Source organism: Poromitra crassiceps (assembly GCF_964638095.1).
Source record: "Poromitra crassiceps genome assembly, chromosome: 16".
Taxonomy (NCBI): domain Eukaryota; kingdom Metazoa; phylum Chordata; class Actinopteri; order Beryciformes; family Melamphaidae; genus Poromitra; species Poromitra crassiceps.
In genome coordinates, this window is record NC_139645.1 from 17644704 (window position 1) to 17668962 (window position 24259).

Consider the following 24259-nt stretch of genomic DNA (forward strand, 5'->3'; position numbering starts at 1 on the left):
TGCATCCATACTGCTCAGTGCTCACCTGGCGTAATCAAAGTCTCCACAAGCCCTGATATGCCAAGTTGACCTGAAAATATGTAATTTACACCCTGTATAACCGTGGGTACAACCTTGCTATAGTGACTTTTTTATTTTTATGTTTTTGCTCATGTGACTATAGCTGTGTTTCCATTACAGTTTTTCGCAAAATAATTGCGATATTTCTACAATTTCGACAATGTACAATTGCGACTTGTAGGCGTTTCCATTGAAGTTAAGTTTGAGTGACGGCGCACACACCTGAACGAAATTCCCCGTTGCAGCAGCTGACACAGTGATTACGCACGGGGATCTGCCCCAAATCCCGTCCCCTGCATGCTCAATGCAAATCACAACATGAAGTTACAACGCATATAAACGAGCCTGATTATCAATTCAAAAGAAAATGAGTGTCAACATATTGCTGGCTGCAGTGAATGCAGTGAGCGCGAGAGGCAGAGGAAAAAAGGTAGCCTACAACTGCGCGCACACAGACAGGCAGCCTGTCACCATGGAGCGATTTCTGTCATTAAACATGATCTATTTTCCCCAGCTCCGCTTTTGCACAACACTCGTCTTTCTGCTAGGTAGCGTTGCTTAAAAGTTTTCCAATTGCTGGGGAGGTTTTGCCACGGCTTATCGAACCGTTTCTCCCTCATTTTCCTTTAATTTTCCGCTCCGTTTCCAAAGGGGAAGATGGGTCACATGACATGCAAATGCGAAAAATGTGTTTCCATTACACTTTTGCGATAAACTGCTATATCGACACGTCTGAAAAACCACCTCATGAGAGCGCAAAAACTTTTTGCGATATTTGGGAGGTTTTTCGAAATTTACGTGTTTCCATTACCCACTTTCTATTGCGATATATAGATTTTGCGCATTTCTGAGAGTAATGGAAACACGACTTATGACAGCAACATGGTGAGGAAGCGTTTCTTCCATGAAGCTCTCCTCTCCTGCAGATCTTCATCCCCTTCATGCTGAGCAGCTCAGTCCATGCCTCTCAGCTGCCGCATTTCCAGGAGCTGATCTTTGAGGACTTCTCCCATTTCCTCCTGGTGGAGAACATTTTCAAAGAGGTGGTGCTTTTCTGTCATGGACATCATGATAATAATAATCATAATTCATTTATTTTTTAAAGCGCTTTTCAATGACTCAAAGACGCTGACACAGTATGAGTATATAAAAAACAAGATAACAACAGGCAACAGATACAAGTAACAAAATTAACACATCGGTCAGGGATATAATGGAAAACAGAGGGGAAGGAGGGAGTGTGAAGGAGGCAGCGGTCCAGTGGAGACACACCCTGTACAGGGACAGCATTGTCCTCACCAGCAGGGACTCCAGCTCCCACCTTCTGGGCGAAAACTCGTCCATCGACTGGGCTGGGAAGTACGGAGCCCCAGAGGAGGTGGACAGTGTCAAGGAGGTGGCAAGGGTGAGGAGGTGGTGTCCATGATCCAGGTGTACGGCTCTCCAGTTCTTCCTGGTGAGTCGTGGAGGATGGGGAGGAGGAAGGGGAGGATGAGAACAGCCAAGCACACGAGCCAAAGCCAGAGTGAGTATAGAACCAGCAGTCCCCAAAACATCGGCCCCATAAGTGGGTGAATGTGCTACAAGAAGCACACTAGAGGAAGTAGATGATGCCCTGAAGGGAGAGGAAAGCCAGCGACGGAGGGGGAACTCCCACCCACCAACCAGGAGGCACTGGCAGAGAGGTGCCGTCGCCGCCACCACAGAAACAGAGCATGGGCCCGTGTCGGCACCACAGAGCCGCCCAGAGGTCACGCCAGACTTCCCCCCACTGCTGTATGATGACAGCAGCTTCCAGTTCCCCACTACTGGGGAGGTGGTGGAGGAAGAAGAGGTGAGGCGATATCCTCCAGCACAGAGGCTCCGCCCTCCAAGAGAGTGCCCCCCACCCCAATGTGTTAATAGCTCGGCTGGGATAAGCATTTTGATGACTGCATGGGAGAAATATGTTAATTCAGTATACACATTAGATGCACTGTTATGCCACCGGTCACAATTGTGACTGACCATAACACTCACATTTTCACCTATTTCAAAGGGTTACTAATAACACATGATTCTGATATTTTCATGTCTGGGAAAAATTCGGGATTAAATGGGTTTGTCAGAGAAAATACCTGGACTCATTTACCTGCTGATGTGGTTTTTGAAAGCAGCTGACAAACCACCAACATTCAGCTCTACTTTCTGAGTTAATACTTATAATACTATACAATACTTTGTACCTATAATACTGTTATAGAATAGAAATTTACAGACAAAAGGTAAACAGTAAACCACTTGAAGAACACCACTTGTGATCAAAAGATGGAGCCAGGAGTCAGAAGCCGTCTTAAATGATGTATTAACATCAGTGTTGGGACTAACGCGTTACTAAGTAACGCGTTACAGTAACTACATTACTCTTTCGGTAACGAGTGCTGTAACTAATTACTTTGTCAAAATCAGTACAGTCTTTGCGATTTAAACAGGCTTGTTACTCGTTACTTCACTTTTTTTGTAAGTCGAACTGCACTGACATTTGCACATGAGCCCCTTGATCACTGTGAGTAATTCCAGGTAAAACGATTCTGTGTGGGACCTACAGCAGCGAGGGTAGAGAGGAAAATGCCTGGAGTCTGACGGCGGTCTGATGAGGAAGTAATCGTGCGGCACTACACAATACTTTCTAATGTTACTGGACCAAATTCTGATAGTGAAACGGGTCATTTTGCGCAAGCTGTGTTGTGTACGGTAGCGGTGTTCACTTCACACCGCTCGGGCAGCTCGGCGAGTCAGCAGCATGGAGCCCTCTCCTCCTCGCTCCTCTCCCAGGCTGTCTGTCACCAGTGCCCTGCACCAGGCAAGCACTCGTCTCTCACTCACAGATTCCCCTCGCGTTGGAGGCTGTTCACGGTGTGTTTCGCGTTGTTTGGTCATGAAATGGGAAAGAAAATGCCTGCAAGTCTGCTGCCTTTTGGAGATGAACTGCTATTAAAGGCAGCCGCGACGAGCCTTGGGGCTCTGCTCTGTCCCTACTCCCTATCTGCAGCGCTGGGTCACTCCACTGTTACAAAGGGTAACCAAAGTGTTTATGTTGGTCAGCCAGGATATTATAGACTACTACTGATACAGTTGTTAATTATACACTGCCAAAAGTGTACTGCCTACTTTTTGAAGGCAACAATAAATATGCCTCAATGCCTACTGTACATGTTGTGTTTTCTTGTTCCACTACTTTTCGTCATAGTGATAATGGGTACAATGATCAAATTTGACAGTTGTCTTGTCCCACACTGTGCTACAGCAACCCCAAAATAATGTGTGTGCATTAATAAGAGAATTGAGAGTTTTAAAAAAAGTAACTCAAAAGTTACTTTCCTAGTAACTAGTTACCCGGAAGCGAGTAACTTAAAGTAACTAAGTTACTTTTCAGAGCAGTAAGTAGTAACTGTAACTAAGTTACTAATTTAAAGTAACTTGCTCAACACTGACTAACATCGATCTTGGTCAAGAGATGCACTCTTTTATATTCACGAATGGCATTGTCTCTATGCCACAGTAATTGGCAGTGTTAGAGTTGTCTCTTGTCTCTATGCCACTGTAATTGGCAGTGTTAAAGATTGTCTCTATGCCACTGTAATTGGCAGTTTTAGAGTTGTCTCTATGCCACTGTAAAAGATCCACATTGGGGCGTACGTCCCCTCACCTTGAAAAACCCACAATGTTGTGTAACCACTTCAGGTTTTTTTAATACCCGACGACCATTTCTAGGCAAGAAGGAATTATAAATAAATTCAGACTTGGAGAGAAAAAGACCATAGGTATCCTGTTCGTATGATGCCAGCTGTTATAGAATAGAAATTGACCATCCTGTATCGTGACGCCAGTTGTTATAGAATGGAGATTTACAGCCAAAAGGTAAACAGCAAACCACTTGAAGAAGACCAATTGTGATCAAAAGATGGAGCCAGGAGTCGGAAGCCGTCTTAAATGATGTATTAACATCGATCTTGGTCAAGAGATGCACTCTTGTATATTCACGAATGGATACACAGGCTTACATGGATACACAGGCTTACAATGCCAACAACAGAAAGTCAAACATAGTTATAGGCTAGAACACACATCAGATTACATCTGTCTTGATGCACATTTGAAGGCTAATCTGCAGACAACCTATCTGGTATTCTGGCTCTGTACAGGACATAGCGACACGGTGACAGGGTACAGTGTGAAATAGAGAGGAGCTGCAAATGTGCACTACAGACTATCTGAATATGACGTCTGTCTATGTATGTATGTACAATAACTATGTGTAACTTATATTTCAGTATTTCTCTCCTGTGTGTGTGTGTGTGTGTGTGTGTGTGTGTGTGTGTGTGTGTGTGTGTGTGTGTGTGTGTGTTGTGTGTGTGTGTGTGTGTGTGTGTGTGTGTGTGTGTGTGTGTGTGTGTGCACAGGCTGTCAGGCTGTCATCTCACAAAGGAAGGCTGTGCTTCTCTGGCCTCAGCCCTGAGCTCCAACCCCTCCCATCTGAGAGAGCTGGACCTGAGCTACAATCATCCAGGAGCCTCAGGAGGGAAGCTGCTCTCTGCTGGACTGAAGGATCCACACTGGAGACTGGACTCTCTCAGGTATGGAGAGGCAACATCTGCTAGAAGGCTGAGAGTCACACAGATTTTCTGTCAGACCGACTGCGTCCGCACTGTGGCTAAGCTGTCGCTCCTCATTGGAGCTTCATGAATCATCCTGTTCAGTTCACACACAGTTCAGTTATTAAGGACCAAACTCACTAGCCGAAACATTCAGGTGTTGATACTGAATCTGAGAGTGGATTCACAACTGGCTCGTTTGGAGAAGTTGTTTAAAACGGGACTTTCCACCAAAAAAACGGTTCGTTTAAGCAATAGATCAGGACAGGCCATGGTATATTGGTGATTATAAAACGGCTCTCTCAAATCAAGCAATCTGATTGGTTCACAGCCATTGTATAAATCCAATAACCCACTCCAATAACCCATGGCCATGGGTTATTGGTTGCCATGGCAACTCTCTTACTAAAAGCCTTTGGTTACCTAAAAAAAAACAAATGGCGGAGACAGCTGTCAGATCCTTGTGAATCGATCTTCGCTTATAACTTTACTAAATTATAATAAACTTTAATAAATTATGTTTAGTACAAGAATAGACGCGGGCTAATGTCTTCTTTGCAAAAAAAAGGCTGTTAACCCCGCATTTAACCCCGCATTTAACCCCGTAACGTTAGTTGGGGTCGGGCTTTCCAGAAAGCTCTCAGCTTCTCAGCAAGCGCTGCGCTCGAGCTGCGGGGCTTTCCAGAAAGCTCTCAGCTTCTCAGCAAGCGCCAGGATTGGCCAATGTCAACTTCAGTCTCCAGAACGATCCAATCAAATCACCCGCACGTTCTTGCGGTCCCGCCTTACAGCTCTCAGCTTCTCAGCAAGCGCCAGGATTGGCCAATGTCAACTTCAGTCTCCAGAACGATCCAATCAAATCACCCGCACGTTCTTGCGGTCCCACCTTACAGTAGTGTTTCAACTGACTCTACCAGAATGCAATGCCAGTCGGACTTATAGTATTATTATTATTATTATATTATCATACTTGGAAACCGTTTTATAAAAGCAATATAGCACTCGAGCGGCGTGTGTTGTGGCATATATCCCGCTGCTCAGCAGTTATAACAGCTGATCAGCGGGATATATTTGCCACAACACACTAGCTCTCATGCTATATTGCTTAATTATATCCCAGCTAAGGGTTGTTCATGCTGGCTCTGATTTTAATGTCATAATTCTGAGAAAAAGTCAAAGGTCCTGAGTCAATCAATCAAAAATTTTTTACGGCAAGCAAAATAAAGTAGTTGCAAACAACACATTAAAAATTTTGTTGTTGAAAGGATGTTTAAAAACAAAAAATCACACCAAGGTGCTGAAGTAAGCAGTGCAGACAGACGGACACCACTTAATCAATTTTAACAAAAAAGAAGAAGACAATTGCTCGAGTGACATCACTGATGACATCACAACTGCCTGATGCCATCACAGTCGAGCAATTGCGTGACATCATTTCAGTTGAGTCATAAATTGTGACGGACACCGCTACCCCTACAGACAGATAGACACCACTAACCAGTAGCGGAGCGTACACCGGGGCTGGGGGTGCGGCGGCCACGGGCCCGCCCATCACAAAGGGCCTACTGTGGGCACACCTGTGGTCCCGCAAATTGAGACGATGTCCGGCATTTGCGTGAGATAGAGCGCGAGAGACCGAAGCAGATAGAAAGGGAGAGAGACGGAGACAGAGAGGGAGAGAGAGAGATGGCGAGAGGGAGAGAGAGACGAGACGTGAGAGAGAGCAGGGGAGGGAGATAGAGCGCACGGGCTCACACAGCTGCTCCTTAACTAGCTTGTTAACTTCACTTAACTTCCCACATGCACTACTGCAGCCTGAGAGATATCGTTACGTCGTGAGTGAGTACCCTATTCCCAGTAAAAAAAAAAATAACAATACTAATGGCATACAAATATAGGCTACTTAACCATTAAATAGGATAGCAATATTTATGCAATATTAACCATAAAATAGGATAGCAATATTTATGCAATATTAATATATATATGCAACAGTATCTTCTTTGGACAAAGCTCTCCAATGTTGGTTTGCACAATTGAAGACAGCCTCAAATATTTCTCAACAGCATCCTGTCTTTGAGATGCATTTGCAGATATTTAGTCTCTACACTGCTGCTACAAAGGACATTATGAATTCCATAAGCTGCTCTTATTCTTAATGTTTTGTTCAAATGAACCAGTAATGTAGTCTACTACCTGGCCGTACTTCATTATAAGCTATTAGTAGGCTACATTGTTCTACTAGAAAAGTCTGACTAACTTTAATGCTATGGTTGGAAGCATTGAGTTATATTAAATATGGAGAGATGATGGCTATCTCCGCCCAGCAGGGTCGAGTGAAGCCAAAATCCGGCCAGATCAGTGAACCAGAGTCTGCGCAGTAGCTCCCTTGATTTAGAACCTCTGAGAGCTCCCCGCCCCATCTGAACTTTCTTATGTAGAGCTGCTGTTTCTAGAATGCACACAGTGCGTTGCGTATTTATATACAGTCTAGCTCTGTAAATATTGCAATTTAAGTTGTAATATTTTTTGTCTCGCCAAAAGTAACCAGGAAGATTCCCACTATGAGATCAGTTTATCAAAATGACGCCTGTACGACAATCTGATTTCCGTTGTCGGAGATTGAGTGGTATCAGCCAGACAAGTCAGACCTCCGGGCTGCTCTCAGCCCAGAGAGCAGCCCGGAAGAGGAGCCTCTCAGCCCGGAAGAGGAGCCAGGGCTGCTTGGCTCTCAGCCTCTCACTGGGGGAAATTCTCGGATGAACAGCTCTGTGTTGATAAGCCTAATGTTTCCGTGGCATTTTGATTAATTTTATGATTACATTTCTTTTGGCGCAAATGTTGGTTTAACAAATCTAACCGTGAGGCTACGTTGTTGTACCCGCCCGGTAGTGTGTGTAGGGCAGCCCAACCTAACGTTAGCTCAGTGCATGAGCCAGGCTGCCTGGTCTATTCTCTGACTCTGTATATCCCACTGAGCTATATCTTATTTATGCCTGGTATATCGTTACTAAGAGAGGAGCTTGTGAAGAACGAAAGCATTTCCCCGAGATATGCATATAAAAACGTTTGTTGCTTTAATAGCCTACAAAAAATAAAACGTCTGTTTGTATGTGATGCTAACCCGTTAGCGATGAGCTAATGGTGGTTGTGTACTACTAGGCCTCATATTATACCCGGGACGGGAGTTAACGTTATAAAACACATTTCCTGTCAGTTGGACAACCTGGTCAGTTCTGAAAATATGTGTCTATTATTGTGTTATTCCAGCTATCGTTATCGGTTCTTAAGTTATATTAAGCCGATAAATAATGAAAAACAGCTGACTAGCGAAAGCGGCTAACGCCATTGCTAGCCTGCATGTTAAAACCATTGTGTACCTATAACGTAGCTGGAGTAACTCATAAAACACATATTTTCTGAACTTACTTCAGTCCCCAACCAACGTTAATTCCTCGCGCACCTTTCTCAAAACAATGTTCTTTTTATTGGGGTCCATTGATGTCTGGTAGCCAGCACAGCCAACCCATGAGCCACCCGACTTCCAGGGAGCGTTAGATAACATGAAGCCGTGTGTCTTGTCTATGACGATAGATCTATAATGTGCAGAGCCTGTCCAGCCAATGACGGCTTGAGACTCGCTGCCACAGCTGTCAATCATTCATTTTTATCCCTTTTTATATGTCAAATAACTACTTAAAAACAAACTGATCAGAAAAATGACCACTTGCACAGGCATTAGCATGATAATGACTATCTAAAATGATACAAACCACCTTTGGAAAAAAAAAATTCTGACGTATACTGTGATTATTTCGGTTGTGATTTTCCCATCCACTAACATGGGGAGGCGGGCCTTGTGACCTAATACTGGATTCAACCGCCAGAGCGGCGATCTAACATGCAGCGGCTTCACTGAACGGGACCAATGCTCAGTCCATCTTATAATATGTCCATGGTTGGAAGGCACAAACATGCCATGTGTTTCATATCTGAACAGAAGCCATCAGCAACCTGCCTGTTCTGTTTTATTGTAGCCTACACACTTTAGTCACATGTGTTGCTTATTTACCTAGCCTGGGAGTTGGGACAGTTGAAAAGATGGGATGTTAATTTTTTTATAAGTTAGTTTGGTAACACTTTACAATAAGGGTACATTAATTAAGGGTTAATTAATGCTTAATAAGCATTCATTGCTTAATAAGCATTAATTAACAGGGTTAGTAAACCTTAGTAAGCATTATAAACAGGTCAATGGGCCACTTCCAAAAGGACTAACCCAATGAGTGAGCTGGAGCACACAAAGCGCACTGCGTCTTCTTCAGAGTCAAGAGTTTTTGACTCTGAAGAAGACGCAGTGCGCGTCGAAACGTCAGTTTTGTACCTTTATTAAATTTATTCAAGTGACTTTGTGTGCTCCAGCTCACTCATTGGGTTAGTCCTTTTGGAAGTGGCCCATTGACCTGTTTACATTGTTTTGTCCTGTTCTGAAAGCACCGACCTCCCTCTGTGGAGGGGTTGAAGCGCAGGAGATTCCTTCTACAGTCTTAGTAAGCATTAATTAACCCTTAATTAATGTTAACTAATGTTTAACTCATTGAGTGCCAAGGACGAGTATGTTCGTCAATTCAGATACTAACGTAGAGTGCCAAGGACGAGTATGTTCGTCAATTGCGTTTTTTGACGGTGGGACGTGGATCAAAGCCTCAGGCATCTCCTGTACAAATATTGTAGCTATTGAAGGTGTATAACCTATTTTACGGACTCATTAGGTGGCGACAGTGCTCTCCAGATTAGAGAAAGGTCCGGAAAACAGCAGGAAAAATCCCCGTGATGAAAGAGAAACCTCTCATGCTGCAGCCAGAGCCATATAGATTGCTCTGTCTGGAGCTGACGTTGGCTGCGAACAGCAGTCAATCCGCGCCCACAACTGAGACCCTCTGCCTCTGTCTGTCTCTCTGTCTGTATAGTTTCTCCACACGATTAGCCGCCAGAAAGGCAGCACCCGACGCCGAAGGGCCAAACCTTTCCCTGCAGTCCGGTTTGGCATTTCCGTGTCGCGCTGGGAGCCAGCGCACAAAAACGGAGCGCTCCGAAAATAGACTGGGTGCGTGTTAGGCTGTGTGTTAGTGTGGGAGGAGGAGTTTGCAGCGAGGGGGGGAGAGGGGGGGTGGGGCACGCAGGGCACCACACAACTACACCACGTCACTACATCAGAAAATATTAGCTTCAGACTCAGTGAATGTGCTTGAAATGCTTCATTTCACAAAAGGCGGAATAACTCAGCTTCTAATTTGAAACAGCAGGAAAACACGCTGCCACTTGGCCCACACGGAGCTACATTCTAGGACTGGCTTGCACACTATTTTGATCACAACAACGCCTAGGACGGACAAAAACGCTGCGGAGATCACTGGGTGAGTCGTCAGATCATAATTAATGTGAGGAGAGGGTTTCAAAACCAAAATCCAGGTTAAAAAAAAAAGAAATTCTCCTTTAACTCATTGAGTGCCAATGACGACAGCTGTCGTCAATTCAAATACTGACGTAGAGTGCCAAAGACGACAATTGTCGTCAATTGCGTTTTTTGACGGTGGGACGTGGATCAGTCCCTGATACATCTCTGGTACAACTATTGTAGCTATTGGAGGTCTATAACCTATTTTACAGAACCCTTAGGTGGCGACAGTGCTCTCCAGGTTAACAGAAAGGCAGAGAAAAACAGAGAATAAGTCGTTGGGGAAACGGAAATCGCATCGCATCCGTATGCATCGATATGCATGAAGCGTTTTAACGTTAGATGCGCCTGCAGCAGCCAATCTGCTCCCACAATTGAGCTCCTCCATGCCCGCTGCGACAGCCCATTCGCATGATCAGCCGTGGAGTTGTTTATTATTCTCAACTGGAAGCATAGGAGCCGGTGACAAACACACGTGGAAACGCTGTAAAAAAGCTGGATGTCGCGCACCCTTCACAGTGCAGAGCAAACTCAGCAGAGAGCCACCTCCCATAAGGAGGAGTGTGAAGTTGAGGCGGGGCGGGGGGGGGGCACGCAGAGCAGCACACAACACTGACCCAGACAGACCCAGGCAGCAGGACAGGGTTGGCAAACGCAAGCCAGAATATCCGATGCCCACCAGCAGCAAAGACCAGCAAGAAGCTGCAACCAGCAGCGCACGCAGGGGCCAGCGCTGCTGGTTGCAGCTAAAAATATTATTCTGCCAAACAAAATTCCCTGGCCTTCACTGTTTTATTGAAGGAAATTATTTTTGAGGTGTGACTACATCAGAAAATTAGCTTCAGAGTCAGTGATGTGTTTGAAATGTTTAATTTCACAAAAGGGCCATTATCTCAGCTTCTAGAAAAAAACTGCTCTTTTTTGTTAAATCAAGCTATCTTCTCCGGCTGATAACGAAAGAACGGAAAATGATATCAATAAACCTGTTTTTGCTGATGATAGAAAAGAGTCTCATCGTTCTTTTTGCGTGTTCATTGTTTACATAGTAATATCACACAATATTCTGTGGGCCTCGAGAAATCACTGAAAAAAGCTCTGAAACTCTGGCACTGGGAGCGTCCGTTCTCCAAAAGTGGCTGGCACTCAATGAGTTAATAAACATGTCTAGTAATGCTTAATAAGCATTAATTAATTAACCTTAACTAATGTGTCTAGCAATCATTTACTAATGCTGTTCATGTTAACCAAGCCTTAGTTAACAACATGAACAACAGCATTAGTAAATGATTAAGAGTATGAGTAAGGTATGAGTAAGGTATTAACTTATAGGCTACATTATTTAATAGCATAAAGTCTTTTGAAGGTTGTCATGTTCCAGTATGTTTCACTAATGTTAAAAGATCACAAAGACTGGTCACAGACCTGGTCAGAATGGGGTTAATTTTATTTGTTGTAGCATTGCATTAAGCCAATAAGTCAATTCTAAAGGAAACTGGCTTGACTAATCAGCTGATCAGTTTTGCCCTGCTGGCATCATGGCTGGCATTTTTGCTGCTGTCGCTCCTATACAAGGAGATAAAAACATTGTCGCCGCCTACTGTAGATCACCATCTAGATCACCACTGTAACTGCCTCACATCGCCAGTTTTAAATTTGTAGTTGGCATCCTGCTAATTTTATTTTTGTTTTGGTCCTACCGTTAATCTCGTAGTCTAGAGGCGGAACTAATCTGACGCACCCGTGTTTATCGGACAATTGAGAACGTAACACACACCTTGATACCACATGCAAGCAGAGCACAAAGGAGCCACGGAGCCAAGAGCTCACCAAAGAAAGCAAATAAAAGATTAAACTCCGAACCTGCAGCCTAGAGGAAGGAGGACCTAGAAGCAAGACGTTTTATCCCCTTTAGTAAGAAGCAGCCTACGAGGTACGTTTAGATTTTTAAGTTCATTTCTGTCTGATACATGTGTTCTGTGTTGTGCTAATGTGCTAGCTAGCATGCTAATGTTGGTATAGCTGTCACTGGTTGTGGTGATTGTTTGAGGCTAATTTTTGTTGTGGTGGTGCAAGGAGTGATTAAGCACATTGCTAGCTAATGCCTCTGTTTTGTTTATATGAGTTACTAGCTACAGTAACTATGGTTCTGTGACTAAGCACATTATCTAATGCTTATATTTTGTTTATAAAGTTACTATGTATCTACAGTTCCTGATACTTGAATTACATTTACATTTACACAATTTACATTTTGTTTTATAAAATTATTAATTAATGTGACTGCACTTTTGATACCTGAGAGTATAGATCCACACATTGTTGTACAACTAAAATGAGATTCAAATGTAAGTTATACTGTATGTAGGTTTACTGCAATAATACCTGCGCCCTGACCACCTCGACACAGTTCTGCCCTTGGTGGTTCAAGGCGGTGGCGAGGCAACAGGAAGATAAACGGACAAGATAAACACAAGATAAACGGATATCAAATGTTTTCATTTTTGAGTTTTTAGTGTAGGCTATCATAGACTATAATTTGCTCGTATATATAGGCCATATTTGATTGTATTTCACGCTTTATTGTCTCTGTATGTAGGCAAACATTTTCTTAAAATAAACTTGTTTACACTCTGCTGTGTGTGTTTTGGACGAAAAGCATTCTGGGGAGTGGAGAGACGGGCGGGGGTGGGGGAAAATGTGACACAATGGACTTTGATTCTCACAAGGCAGGTTTCGATCGGTGTTTAACTGCCACTCCCCCCTACAGTTATCAGACAATGGGCGCACATTGCTATGTCTGCCCCAGTGCACTTGTAAACATTCCACCCCCATCCCCCCATGCTAAATACACTCAGGGTTGTCCAAACTGTAGTGAATGGGGACCAGATTAGACCATGTGAAAATACCCGGCCGCTGCTTCTCGCATCATATGGGTTATAAAAAATAGTTCAGTACACTTGTACATTAGGCTACTTTACATAATTTGTTTCCATTGAACTATGAAGCTTTTGCACACACACACACACACACACACACACACACACACGGATTTATTTTTATTTTCCTACAAAACCTTTGGCGTTTGGGTGTATAAAGTAGGCATAATTAAACAATTACCACAACAAATGCTTTATTTATTTCATTAGAAATTGGTTATTTTGCAGCAGCGGCCCGCGAACTACTACTCCAACCTTCATTGCGTCATTGTTCTCCTCCCGCCCCAGCTTCATGCATTCCTGAACACGCATATTTTTGACATCATGTAGTCTGTAGCAAATTATTTATTTAATTATTTATTGTGCAAGTTAGTAGCCTACTTAATTAACCTGTATACAGTGTGGCATAATTGTGCTTTAAGTAAAACAGTTGTCTAATGGTAAAGTAAAGGCGAAATGAATTATGCAAAGGACCAATAATATGAAAATGAATAAGCAAGAATATGAAAATGGATTAAAAAATGCACATTTTAAATTGCATTTTGGAAATCAGCATCAGTCTTCCATTTGTCAATTTAATTAATTTAATTTAAATGGCTCATTTATAAGCATTTTTATTAATAAGGTTTATAAATACTTTTATCAAACAGCTCATTTAAAAGCATTTTTTTCTTCTAGAAGCTGCCTGGAAGGTGAATATGTAGCCTTACATATGTAGCCTTAAGTAAATTACTGAGAATTACCCTACTGCTTGGATTTATAAAGCTTTTCATAATGCAGGAGACAGAGGGGAAAAAGCACAGTATTGTGCACAGAAGAAATCCATGCAGTCAGCAGAGAAATCCAATTCAAATGATTGAATCGGTGACCACACCACAGAGTCACACGAGTCAGTCAGACTCACAGAACCGTGCTCACAGATAGCACCTGGTGCAACTACACCTTCCTTGGTTATAATGCCGCCGCGCGTCAATACACAGCTTGCGTTAAGGCACGCATATGGATCTGTCTACCACTGTACCTGTTTCTATGTTTTGCATATCTCTGTACGTCGCTTTGGAGAAAGGTGTCTGCTAAATGAAATAAAGTAAAATGAAGTAAAAACAATAAACTATTATTCACTGAAAAACTTGTATCACATGTAAAGAGCCACAAACATGCTATTGTTTCTCTACCCTCACACACACAAACACACACGATACTGCATCGCCCAGCATAAGGGTGAGTTAATGCTTATTAAGCATTATTATGCATTAACTAACCGTTAATGAATGTGCCTTTAATTTAAAGTGTTGGCAAAGAGATTATGCTGTCTGACTTTATTTACGCCCCACAGGTTGGACAATGGTGGACTGCAGAGGTTGAAACCAGGTGTGCAGAAGTGTAAGTGTGTATTCGGTTTGATTCATGAAAACAAACCAGAAGACAAAAAACAGATAAAAGCCTTTCTTAAAATGAATGAAGCGTGTACACACACACACCCACACACACACACACACACACACACACACACACACACACACATATATATATACAGTATATATATATATATATATATATATATATATATATATATATATATATATATATATATATATATATATATATATGTATATATTACTTTTACATTTACTTTTATTTCACTTGGCAGACGCTTTTATCCAAAGCGACGTACAACAGAGATAAAAACAATACAAGCAATATACAGTATACACACAGTACCAGAATAATCTAAAACATAGTAAAATATAAGGTGCTATTGGACGTGCAATCAGTGCATTGATCTTGATGCAAAAGTGCCTGTATGATGCATTTATGCAAGTGTGTCAGTGCGGAAGTGGACCTGAAATAATTGAGTCTTAAGTCTCTTTTTGAAAATAGTAAGGGAGTCAGCACTTGTTGACTCCCTTAACAAGGGAGTTAGGGGCCCCTATCGTTGCATCAGCCTTTAAACTGCGCTGAGCACCTGGCGCAGCGCTGATCAGTGGACGTGGACCAGCCCACTCGATATCTTGGTGTTGGCGCTACACGCAGCCTAAAGCATTACAACCACGCCTTTTAAGCGTAAAATTATGCACTGTATGGTCATTGGGTAAGTGCAGTAAACGAAGCACATGCTTCACTTTTCAGCTCCAATTCCACGAGAAATCCAGTAAAACCAGACAAGCCAAGTGCTCTGCTCCCCCCCCCCTCCCTTCATCCCGTGGGCCAGGTAGTTCATTCCACCACCGGGGAACAACAGAGGAGAAGAGCCTGGTGAGTGAATTGGGTGGTGGAAGTGTCAGATATCTTTCAGTAGCGGAACATAGTGGACGGAAGGGGGCATAGGGTTGGATGAGGGAGTTCAGGTAGGTTGGGGCTGTATTTGTCAGAGTTTTGTATGCAAGGGTTAGGGCCTTGAACTGAATTCGGGCGGCCACTGGGAGCCAGTGGAGGGAGATGAGGAGGGGTGTGACGTGGGTTCTGTTTGGCTGGTTGAAGATGGAGAGGAGAGGTTTGGATGTGGATGCAGGAAGGCCAACCAGTAGGGAATTGCAGTAATCGATGCAAGATAGAATGAGGGCCTAGACCAGAAGCTGTGCTGTGTGTACTGTTAGGTAGGGTCTGATTTTCTTGATGTTGTATAGAGTGAATCTGCATGACCGGGCTATGGCAGCGACGTGTGTTTTGAAGGATAGAAGATTGTCGCGAATGACTCCAAGGTTATGGGCAGACTGAGCTGGGATGAGTGGTGATGAACCAAGGTTGATATTAATCTGGTGTGGTATGGGCAGTGTTGGGCAGTAACGCGTTACTGTAATTAGTTACTTTTTTAGTAACTAAGTAATATAAGGCGTTACAATTTCCAAAACAGTAATTAGATTACAGTTACTAATCCAAGTAACGCATGCGTTACTGCGTTACATCATTGCCTGCCAGAATGCAGTGTTTTCTATGTAAAAGAAGAAAAGAAAACATTTTATCCTCACGGACTCAGATAGACCTGTCGCGCACACATATACGTCATAGTGTATGTGCGCGCAACAGCGTCAGAGCATGCACGCCGGCTTTCAAAACAAACCGAGTCAGAAGAAGGAGACGAGCAAGAGAAATATGCGTTCAAAAGCTGGAACATTATTGTCCTTTGTAAACTATGTGCGAGCAGCTTGGCAGATGCTACCTATTTGCACTGTTGACTCACCCTCATATCGATGCATCATAGAGAAAATAGCCACGAAGAACAATATCAAGCTGCCGCAGCCGCACACGGGGAAAGACGTTTGTTGGCTACCTCGAGAGAGAATATGCGGGGATAGAGCATAGGGATGGAGGCTAAATTGAAGGCAACGCCACGTGAGGTAGACTTGGGTGGTGTAACAGTTCACTGGATTAACAGATACACTTTGGGTAAGTGTTGTACACTTTGTTACTTCCTAACCTTCTCGTCAAAGCCTTCTGACCTCTCCCGAGTCCCTTCACGTCTTTTCCAGTGTGAAGCTAGCCAGTCTTAACACACCACTTCCTGTTCTTTCTAACCAAATTTCAAAGTAAAATGCCTTTGGCGTTTCTTTTAACATAGCTTCTTTTGTGTGTTTTTTACTGAGATGTACTGACATTGGCTTCTGCTGTAACACAAGAATTTCACCCAGGGGATTAATAAAGTACTCTATCTATCTATCTATCTATCTATCTATCATAATACCAAAGCGAAAATAATTAATACAGTGACATGCTAGACATGTAACAACTTAAGTGTAAGGTATTTGGGGTAAAAAAGAAAAGAAAAAGTAACTAGTAACGTAACTAGTAACGTACCTAGTTACTTTTTGAAAAAGTAATCAGTAAAGTAACTTTTATTACTTTTTAAGGAGTAATCAGTAATCAGTAACTAATTACTTTTCCAGAGTAACTTGCCCAACACTGGGTATGGGGATGTTGACTGGGATGATCAGGAGCTCAGTTTAGGAGAGATTGAGTTGGAGGTGACGTGCTTTCATCCAAGAGATATCTGACAGACGGAAGAGATGCATGATGAAACTGTGGGGTCGTTGGGAGAGAAGGACAGAAACAGCTGTGTATCGTCAGCGTAGCAGTGATATGAAAAAACGTGGGCGTGAATGATGGAACCAAGTAAAGTGATGTAGATTGAGAAGAGAATGGGGCCTAAGACTGAGCCTTGGGGCACGTCTGTAGCGAGGTTGTGCGGCTTGGAAAATTCTCCTCTCCAGGATAGTCTAAATGAGCGCCCTGAGAGGTATGATGAAAGCCATTTGAGTGCAGTTCCAGAGATTCCAAGTTTGGTGAGTGTTGAGATGAGGATTTGGTGGTTGACGGTATCGAAAGCGGCTGACAGGTCGAGTAGACCTGCAGCTCGCGCCAGTCTTAGTGATTGCGTTACTGATAATAGAGCTGTTTCGGTGGAGTGTCCTGCTTTGAATCCAGATTGGTGTATGTCGTGTAGGTTGTTGACGGAAAGGAAAATGGAGAGTTGATTGAAGGCAGCGCGTTCGAGAAGTTTGGACAGGAACGGCAGGAGATTTGGACAGGAATGGCACATATATATATATATATATAAATATATATATATATATATATATATATATATATATATATTAGGGCTGTCAAACGATTAATTTTCTTAATCGCGATTAATCGCATCTTTGTATCGCATGTTTAAAATGCTATTATTTTGCATTGCAAAGCATTTTTAATTAGATATTAATAATTCTTACCAGTGTGTCGTGATTGGGAATCAAATGAATGCAAATAAATGTACTTTGTGATCTTTAATTTTAGATTTATTTTCAATTCAATAGAAGTGCAATGTAGACAGGAGGTCACAAAATGTCTACAAAATGCATCTTGAATAGAAAATAAATGCACAATAATTGTAAACACTCCAGAACACTCCAGAACCGATACTTCCGGCGGCGGCAAACCCAAAATGACACAGCCGAAGAAGGCTGTATCTGAGCTAAAAACTTTGGCACTTCCATGTGAATAATGGCTCGGTATTGGAAACTGTGTATTGATAACGTGTATAAAAACGATTAAAAAAAAATAACGCGTTATGAACGGCCCGCATTAATGCGCCATTAATGCGTTAACGCTGACAGCCCTATATATATATATATATATATATATATATATATATATATATATATATATATATATGAGGAGAAAGGAGAGTCCCCACGCACAGCCAGTGGAATGATCAGGTGCTGGTAGGTTGCAGGTACAAAGGCACAAAACAAAAGAATGTACCACCGCACACTGAAGTATAGCTTTACTGTGATTTATTCAGCAAACAACGCGTTTCGCTGTAGCAGCTTCATCAGGTTTTGAGCGGTGGTACCTTCTTTTGTTTTATATATATATATATATATATATATATATATATTAGAGATGGTATCGGAGCCGATACTGGCCATATTTTGCTGTACTCGTACTTGGGTGCTGTATTGTAATCTGTATTGTGTTCTTTAGCACCGCCTGGTGACGATGTCAAGTAGTTGTATTGCAATTGTATTGGCTTCTTAAGTGCCATCTAGTGGTTGTTTCAAATAGTTGCACTAAGAGGAAGTGAGCTCATACTAAACAGGAAAAGGTATCCAGGAAGTTCTTTCTCCTGTGCTCTCCTAGAGTGAGCTTCTCAAAGCAACAATCCTCTTAATCCTGTGCCTTAAAGTCCACAAAACGGCTTCATCTGTAAGTTTTCTACTATTTACAGCTATATTAACATGTTGATGTTATTATTTCTTGGGTTGAGTAGCCAACATTATTTTTGAAGACTGTTAGTTTATTGTACTATGTACTAAGTACTATGGAGTAGTGATTGGTGTTAATTGGTGCTTGTGTAGAAGATATTTACTGTTATATCTTGTTCTTTGATTAGTACATACAATAGGCCTCCAGTGAAATATCCTTAGCACCTGTTGGGTTTATGTCAGTAACCTTTCCTCTACTGATGTACTTGAGATATTATAGTGCTTACAAATGTACTACTTACCTGGTATTTACCTGTTTGTATTTTTGTGGTCTTTTTTGCAGTTTTACAAAGTTACATATTTTCCTCAATTAAATCCTGTCAAATACAACAACTCGCCTGTTCCTTGGAGGATGCAATTCTGGACAATATAATGTTAAGCTGGCTGTATAGCTGAAAATACGTTGTCTGCAACAACTTTTAGTGAGGACAGCACAGGTGCCAATACTGACACGGCCACGTGCCCGATACCACTTTACACCTACGGCATGCAACGTGACATTAACCTCAAAGTAGCAAGCCAGCGTCTTGCCATCAACGTTACTGCAGCATCACTTCCTGATCTCCCAAACTACGGGGCGGACCAAGGCTCACACATCACAGAACATGTATGCATGCGTTGCATTAATCGCGCGTAAAAATATATATAGTGGCGTTAAAAGGAATTTGCGTTAACTTGGTATTATCGCGTTAACTTTGACAGCCTTTATATATATATATAGCCTACATACATACACATATAATAAAAATTATAATACATACAAATGGAGATTTGTTTTTGCAAATCTTACATAAGAAGCTCATGAGTCACATATATTCATTCAAACGATACTCTGAAAAAAGATGGCTGACAAAATGTGTCATCATGAAACTGAAGAGATGAACAGTCAATCTGTTACATCAACAGATAATAAACACAACGTGTTTATTAGATGAGAAGCTGCTGCTGTAACGAGTCTTGTTGTCTCATCAGATGCCTGTGAACTCACACTGGACCCAAACACAGCAAACAGATGCCTCCTCCTGTCTATAGACAACAGAAAGGTGACGTGTGTGAGAGAGGAGCAGCCATATCCTGATGACACAGGGAGATTTGAGTACAGGAATCAGCTGCTGTGTAGAGATGGTCTGACTGGTCGCTGTTACTGGGAGGTGGAGAGGAAAGGACCGGTTAATATAGGAGTGACTTACAAAGGAATCAGGAGAGGACAGGGTGATGACTGCAGGCTTGGAAGGAATGAAAAGTCCTGGTGTCTTGTCTGCGGTAATGGAAGTTACTCTGCCATTCACAATGACAGAGTAACAACCATACATCTTCCCCCCTCCCCTTTCTCTAACAGATACGCAGTGTATCTTGACTGGCCTGCTGGGTCTCTGTCCTTCTACACAGTTTCCTCTGACACCTCAGTCCACCTCCACACTTTCCAGTCATCATTCACTGAACCACTTTACCCTGGGTTCTGTCTGTTGCCTGGTGCCTCAGTGTCTCTGTGTCAGATAGAGTAGTGAGAGAGAAACACACTGTGACCAAACACAGCTGCTCAGATGATGCTTCTCTGCAGGATCACACACACACACACACACACACACACACACACACACACACACAAACACACACACACCTACACACACACACACACACACACACACACACCTGTTTACTGCTCATTTTAACAAACATGATCCATCAGTGTAAACAGAGAGATAGAGAGGTGCGTGTGTGTGATTGATTTTGATTGATTTATTTTATTTCCGTGTCACACACCAAATGGTGGCCAGCCCATATGGGCTTACGGTGAAAACACACCATCTCCTGCACGTAAGCTGCGAGGCACGACCTTGTGTGCAGACAGTTTACATTAGGACACCATGTTAACAGATCTGTCAGTCCACACCGAATTGCGCGCAGCTCCGCGGACGCTCAGGGCGCACAGGATAGCCTAGATTTCTATTTTTGTGCGCGGACCTCTATGCCCGTGAGCGACTCTGTCAAGCTGAACAGATCAGATCAGGGCAGACAGGAACTCCGAACCCGGACATTCGTCAAATAAAACCAATTTCAAAGTAAAATAATGTTTATTTACGTTGTTGATTGCCCCTTTGGAAGTGTGAAAAGAGAGAGAGAGCAGTTGGAGAGGGGGAGCGGCTTCTAGGGGCTCGTTGCCTGCGGAGCAACAAGTAGAGAGCTCTCGCCTTCTCTCTACAACAGCAGGCACTGGGAAAACGGGAGGAGAACAGACATAAATATGATGCAATTGCATTTTATAATGCCGAAGGTAGCCATTAACAGTTATCCCAAACATATTACTTTAGATATTTATGTTGTTATTTACTACCCATCATAACGAAGACAATAGATCTGGGGCAAAATATATAGCGGACAAGCAGAGCGCGCAAAGTGAGCTGCACTCTGTGTGGACACTTTAGGTGCTGCGCGCGGCGCATGCGCACAAGTTCCACGTACCGGTGTGTCCCCAGCGTTATGAGACACGACAGTACAAGTAAACATCAGTAGAGTTCATATACATAAGTACAGATTCCAGATTTCATTTATCTAAACAAACAAAACAACAACAAAAGTTGCCATAACCTGAGGTGCAACATCAATACATACATTATACAAATAACAGATTCTTTCTTCTCTTCCAGACTTTACCAATATATATCAAAAGTGATATCAAAAGCTCCCTTGATAAAGAATAATTCGAGTCTGGCCTCATCCCGAAACCAAAAGGCCTCAGGGTGCTGAGCACCAAACTTCCCCCCCAAAAAAAGTTGATCTTAGGTCATCATACAGGGGGCAGTAAAATACAAAATGGATTTCATTTTCTATTTCCCCAAGGTCACAAACTAAACACAACCTGTCCTCTTCTGGGCCTGCGTTGAATCTGCCTGTCTGTGCATGTGTGTGAGGCTTACAGCAAAGATGAAGGATTTTGATGATAATGCTGGAAAAGGAGCAGCAACGGGGAGATTGTTTGAGGGGATTTCCATGATCTGTCTCATAAAGCTAAAGCTCATAAAGGCTAATTATGACGTGGTTGTGGATGATTGTGTCTCAGGCCGCTCAATACGGCTGATGGAGGGAAGAAGCTAAACTATTGATCGAGGCTGCAGAAGGTTACCGTGATCAATCAGTCGCATCATAGGAGGGAGAGACCGAATAAAACGCCTTCGGTCCAAAAGTAACAAGAAAGTCCCAACTCTCCTATTTGCTGCACCAAGTATTCCCCGCTGGGTGCACAATTTAGAAATATCATTGCAAAACATTGGGTTGAGTTAGATCCTAGATTGAAGACAGTATACACTGAGACTCCGAAGCTTGTTTTTAAACGTCCTTCTAATTTAAGGGAATGCCTGGTCAAGTCCGACATGCGCCCCTATTGCGCCCCTATGCTTCCTGTACCAGATGGTAACGACAAATGTGGGGGCTGTGTCCAGTGTAATTATACGCACAAATGCAAATCTTTCAGTCACCCACATAGCGGCCGTGATGTTTTCATACGTGGTGCCATTACTTGTAGCACCACGCATGTTATTTATCTCATCCGTTGTTCTTGTGGCCTGGCGTATGTGGGCAAAACCTCTCAGCCATTACGCACCAGGATGAGCGAACAAGTAACATCAGAACCGGCGACGAGCGCAACCCTGTTGCTTTTCACTTTAAACACGACAGGCACAACCTTAATTCTTTCCACTATGTGGGCATAGAAAAAGTTGTTAAGCCCCCTAGAGGAGGCGACCACGAAAATAGGCTCCTTCAACGGAGACCTATTGGATTTATTCCCTTAACACAATGTCTCCTCACGGGCTAAATGATTAATTTGATATTAAACCTTTGTCACGAACCGGGTGTAGTCAGTGACAAAAGGGAGTCCACACATGAGTTTAAATACCAAAAAGTAATTTATTGTAAACTAAATAAGTCAAAATAACCCCAAAACCAACCCAAACTAAAGTATCAGTAGTGTAAAATGGTAGGAATCAGTCATGTTTGCAGTGTATGGATGAGTGAAGTATAGTGTGTGTGAGTGTATGGATGTATGAATGTAAAAGTAAAGTATAATATGGCAGGACCCTGAGACCTGGGATCAGCAGCTCAGTTGAGGAGGGGAGAGAGAGAAATGTCAGGTAAGACATGTTAAGTAGCCTGCCTCTCTAACCAAACCCAGGTGAGGAATATTGGGCTGACGACCTGCCCCACTCTGCCAATCACCTCCACTGATGGGAGGTGTCAGCCACAAACAGGCAGAGGGGGGCCCCCCCTCCTAAAGAATGTGGTTCCACCACATAATCTAAGAAAAAAAGAAAAACAAATCAATTAGACTTCATATTAAAAGTTAAGTCAATGTAATAAACATATTCAACTTCACACCAATTATTTTAGTGAACATGTTTAAATTTTGCCCCCTGCAGCTAAAAAGCTACACAACATTACACCCAATATTCTAATAAACAAAAAGTCCCATAATTAACTCCCAAAATCCAAAATGACTGCCCAGCATAACATTAGCAAGATCCGCAGTAATACCTCTAGTCTCCTCCACCCCGCTGCCCCTCTATCAGCAACCTTGGATCCTAAGGAGCCAATTAAGAGAGAAGGAAGACAGGACAGATTAGCAGAGTAGAAAAGTTTTTATAAATTTCTTCTAGTCCCTGTTTTACATTTGATATTCCTATAACCTTCCTATTACTTGTGTATCCAATGTATATTTCTCTATTATATTTTTCTATTATGTATTTTATTGTTGTGTACTGTATTGTAATACTCCACTGATTGCTCCTTTAACTAATTGTATATGTGCAGGTAGGCTCCTTGTAAGGCATAGTCACCTGCCATTGGCCATGCTACATGTATAGCTGTCTTAATTGAAGGACAGCAGCTGATACAAATGCCTTGTCATCAGCCCTATTGTCTATTTATGCATTTTGCTGTCTGTTTTTCCAATCATTTGCTTGACGAAGACCCACCGTGTGGCTCGAAACATTGCTTTTCCTAAGTCCTCATTAAACATTTGGAGCTGTTTCCAGTGTGCGGACATTCCCTTTTTTCTTCAGTTTGTACCTCTATATCCAGCACCTGGCCTCAATTACAGGTTGGATGTGCATATGCATACAACTACTCCTTTTAGAGACCGAATAAACACGCACGCACGCACGCACACACACACATACACACACACCCCTCCCTGGCCTCTGGCTGGTGTGCTGCATGCAGGTGGTACCATAGACATAAATAATATGGACGTAGCTATCTGATTACATTTTGTTGAGTCCTTCCGCACCTCACGTGAGATGGGAGTTTCCCAGAGTCGCAGCTCGGCCTGCTATTGGTCCGTGATCGGCAAACTGCAGCACTATCACTGGACAGGTGATCTGCCAATCATCCCCTTTTCTATCAACTATTTTACTTCGAACAGGTGAA

The 24259-nt window shown here is 42.7% G+C and overlaps 1 protein-coding gene across 1 annotated transcript in view; it reads left to right on the plus strand.

The window, feature by feature from the left end:
- LOC310791478 (protein NLRC3-like) overlaps window positions 1-24259 on the plus strand; it is a gene marked incomplete at both ends in the record, with an annotated part of 67249 nt that overhangs the window by 20768 nt on the left and 22222 nt on the right. The window contains 5 exons of the mRNA XM_083653163.1: window positions 1285-1473; window positions 1648-1894; window positions 4555-4629; window positions 19825-19960; window positions 22185-22246. Coding sequence (XP_083509289.1) covers window positions 1285-1473; window positions 1648-1894; window positions 4555-4629; window positions 19825-19960; window positions 22185-22246 — 709 coding nt within the window. The remainder of the gene's footprint in view (window positions 1-1284; window positions 1474-1647; window positions 1895-4554; window positions 4630-19824; window positions 19961-22184; window positions 22247-24259) is intronic.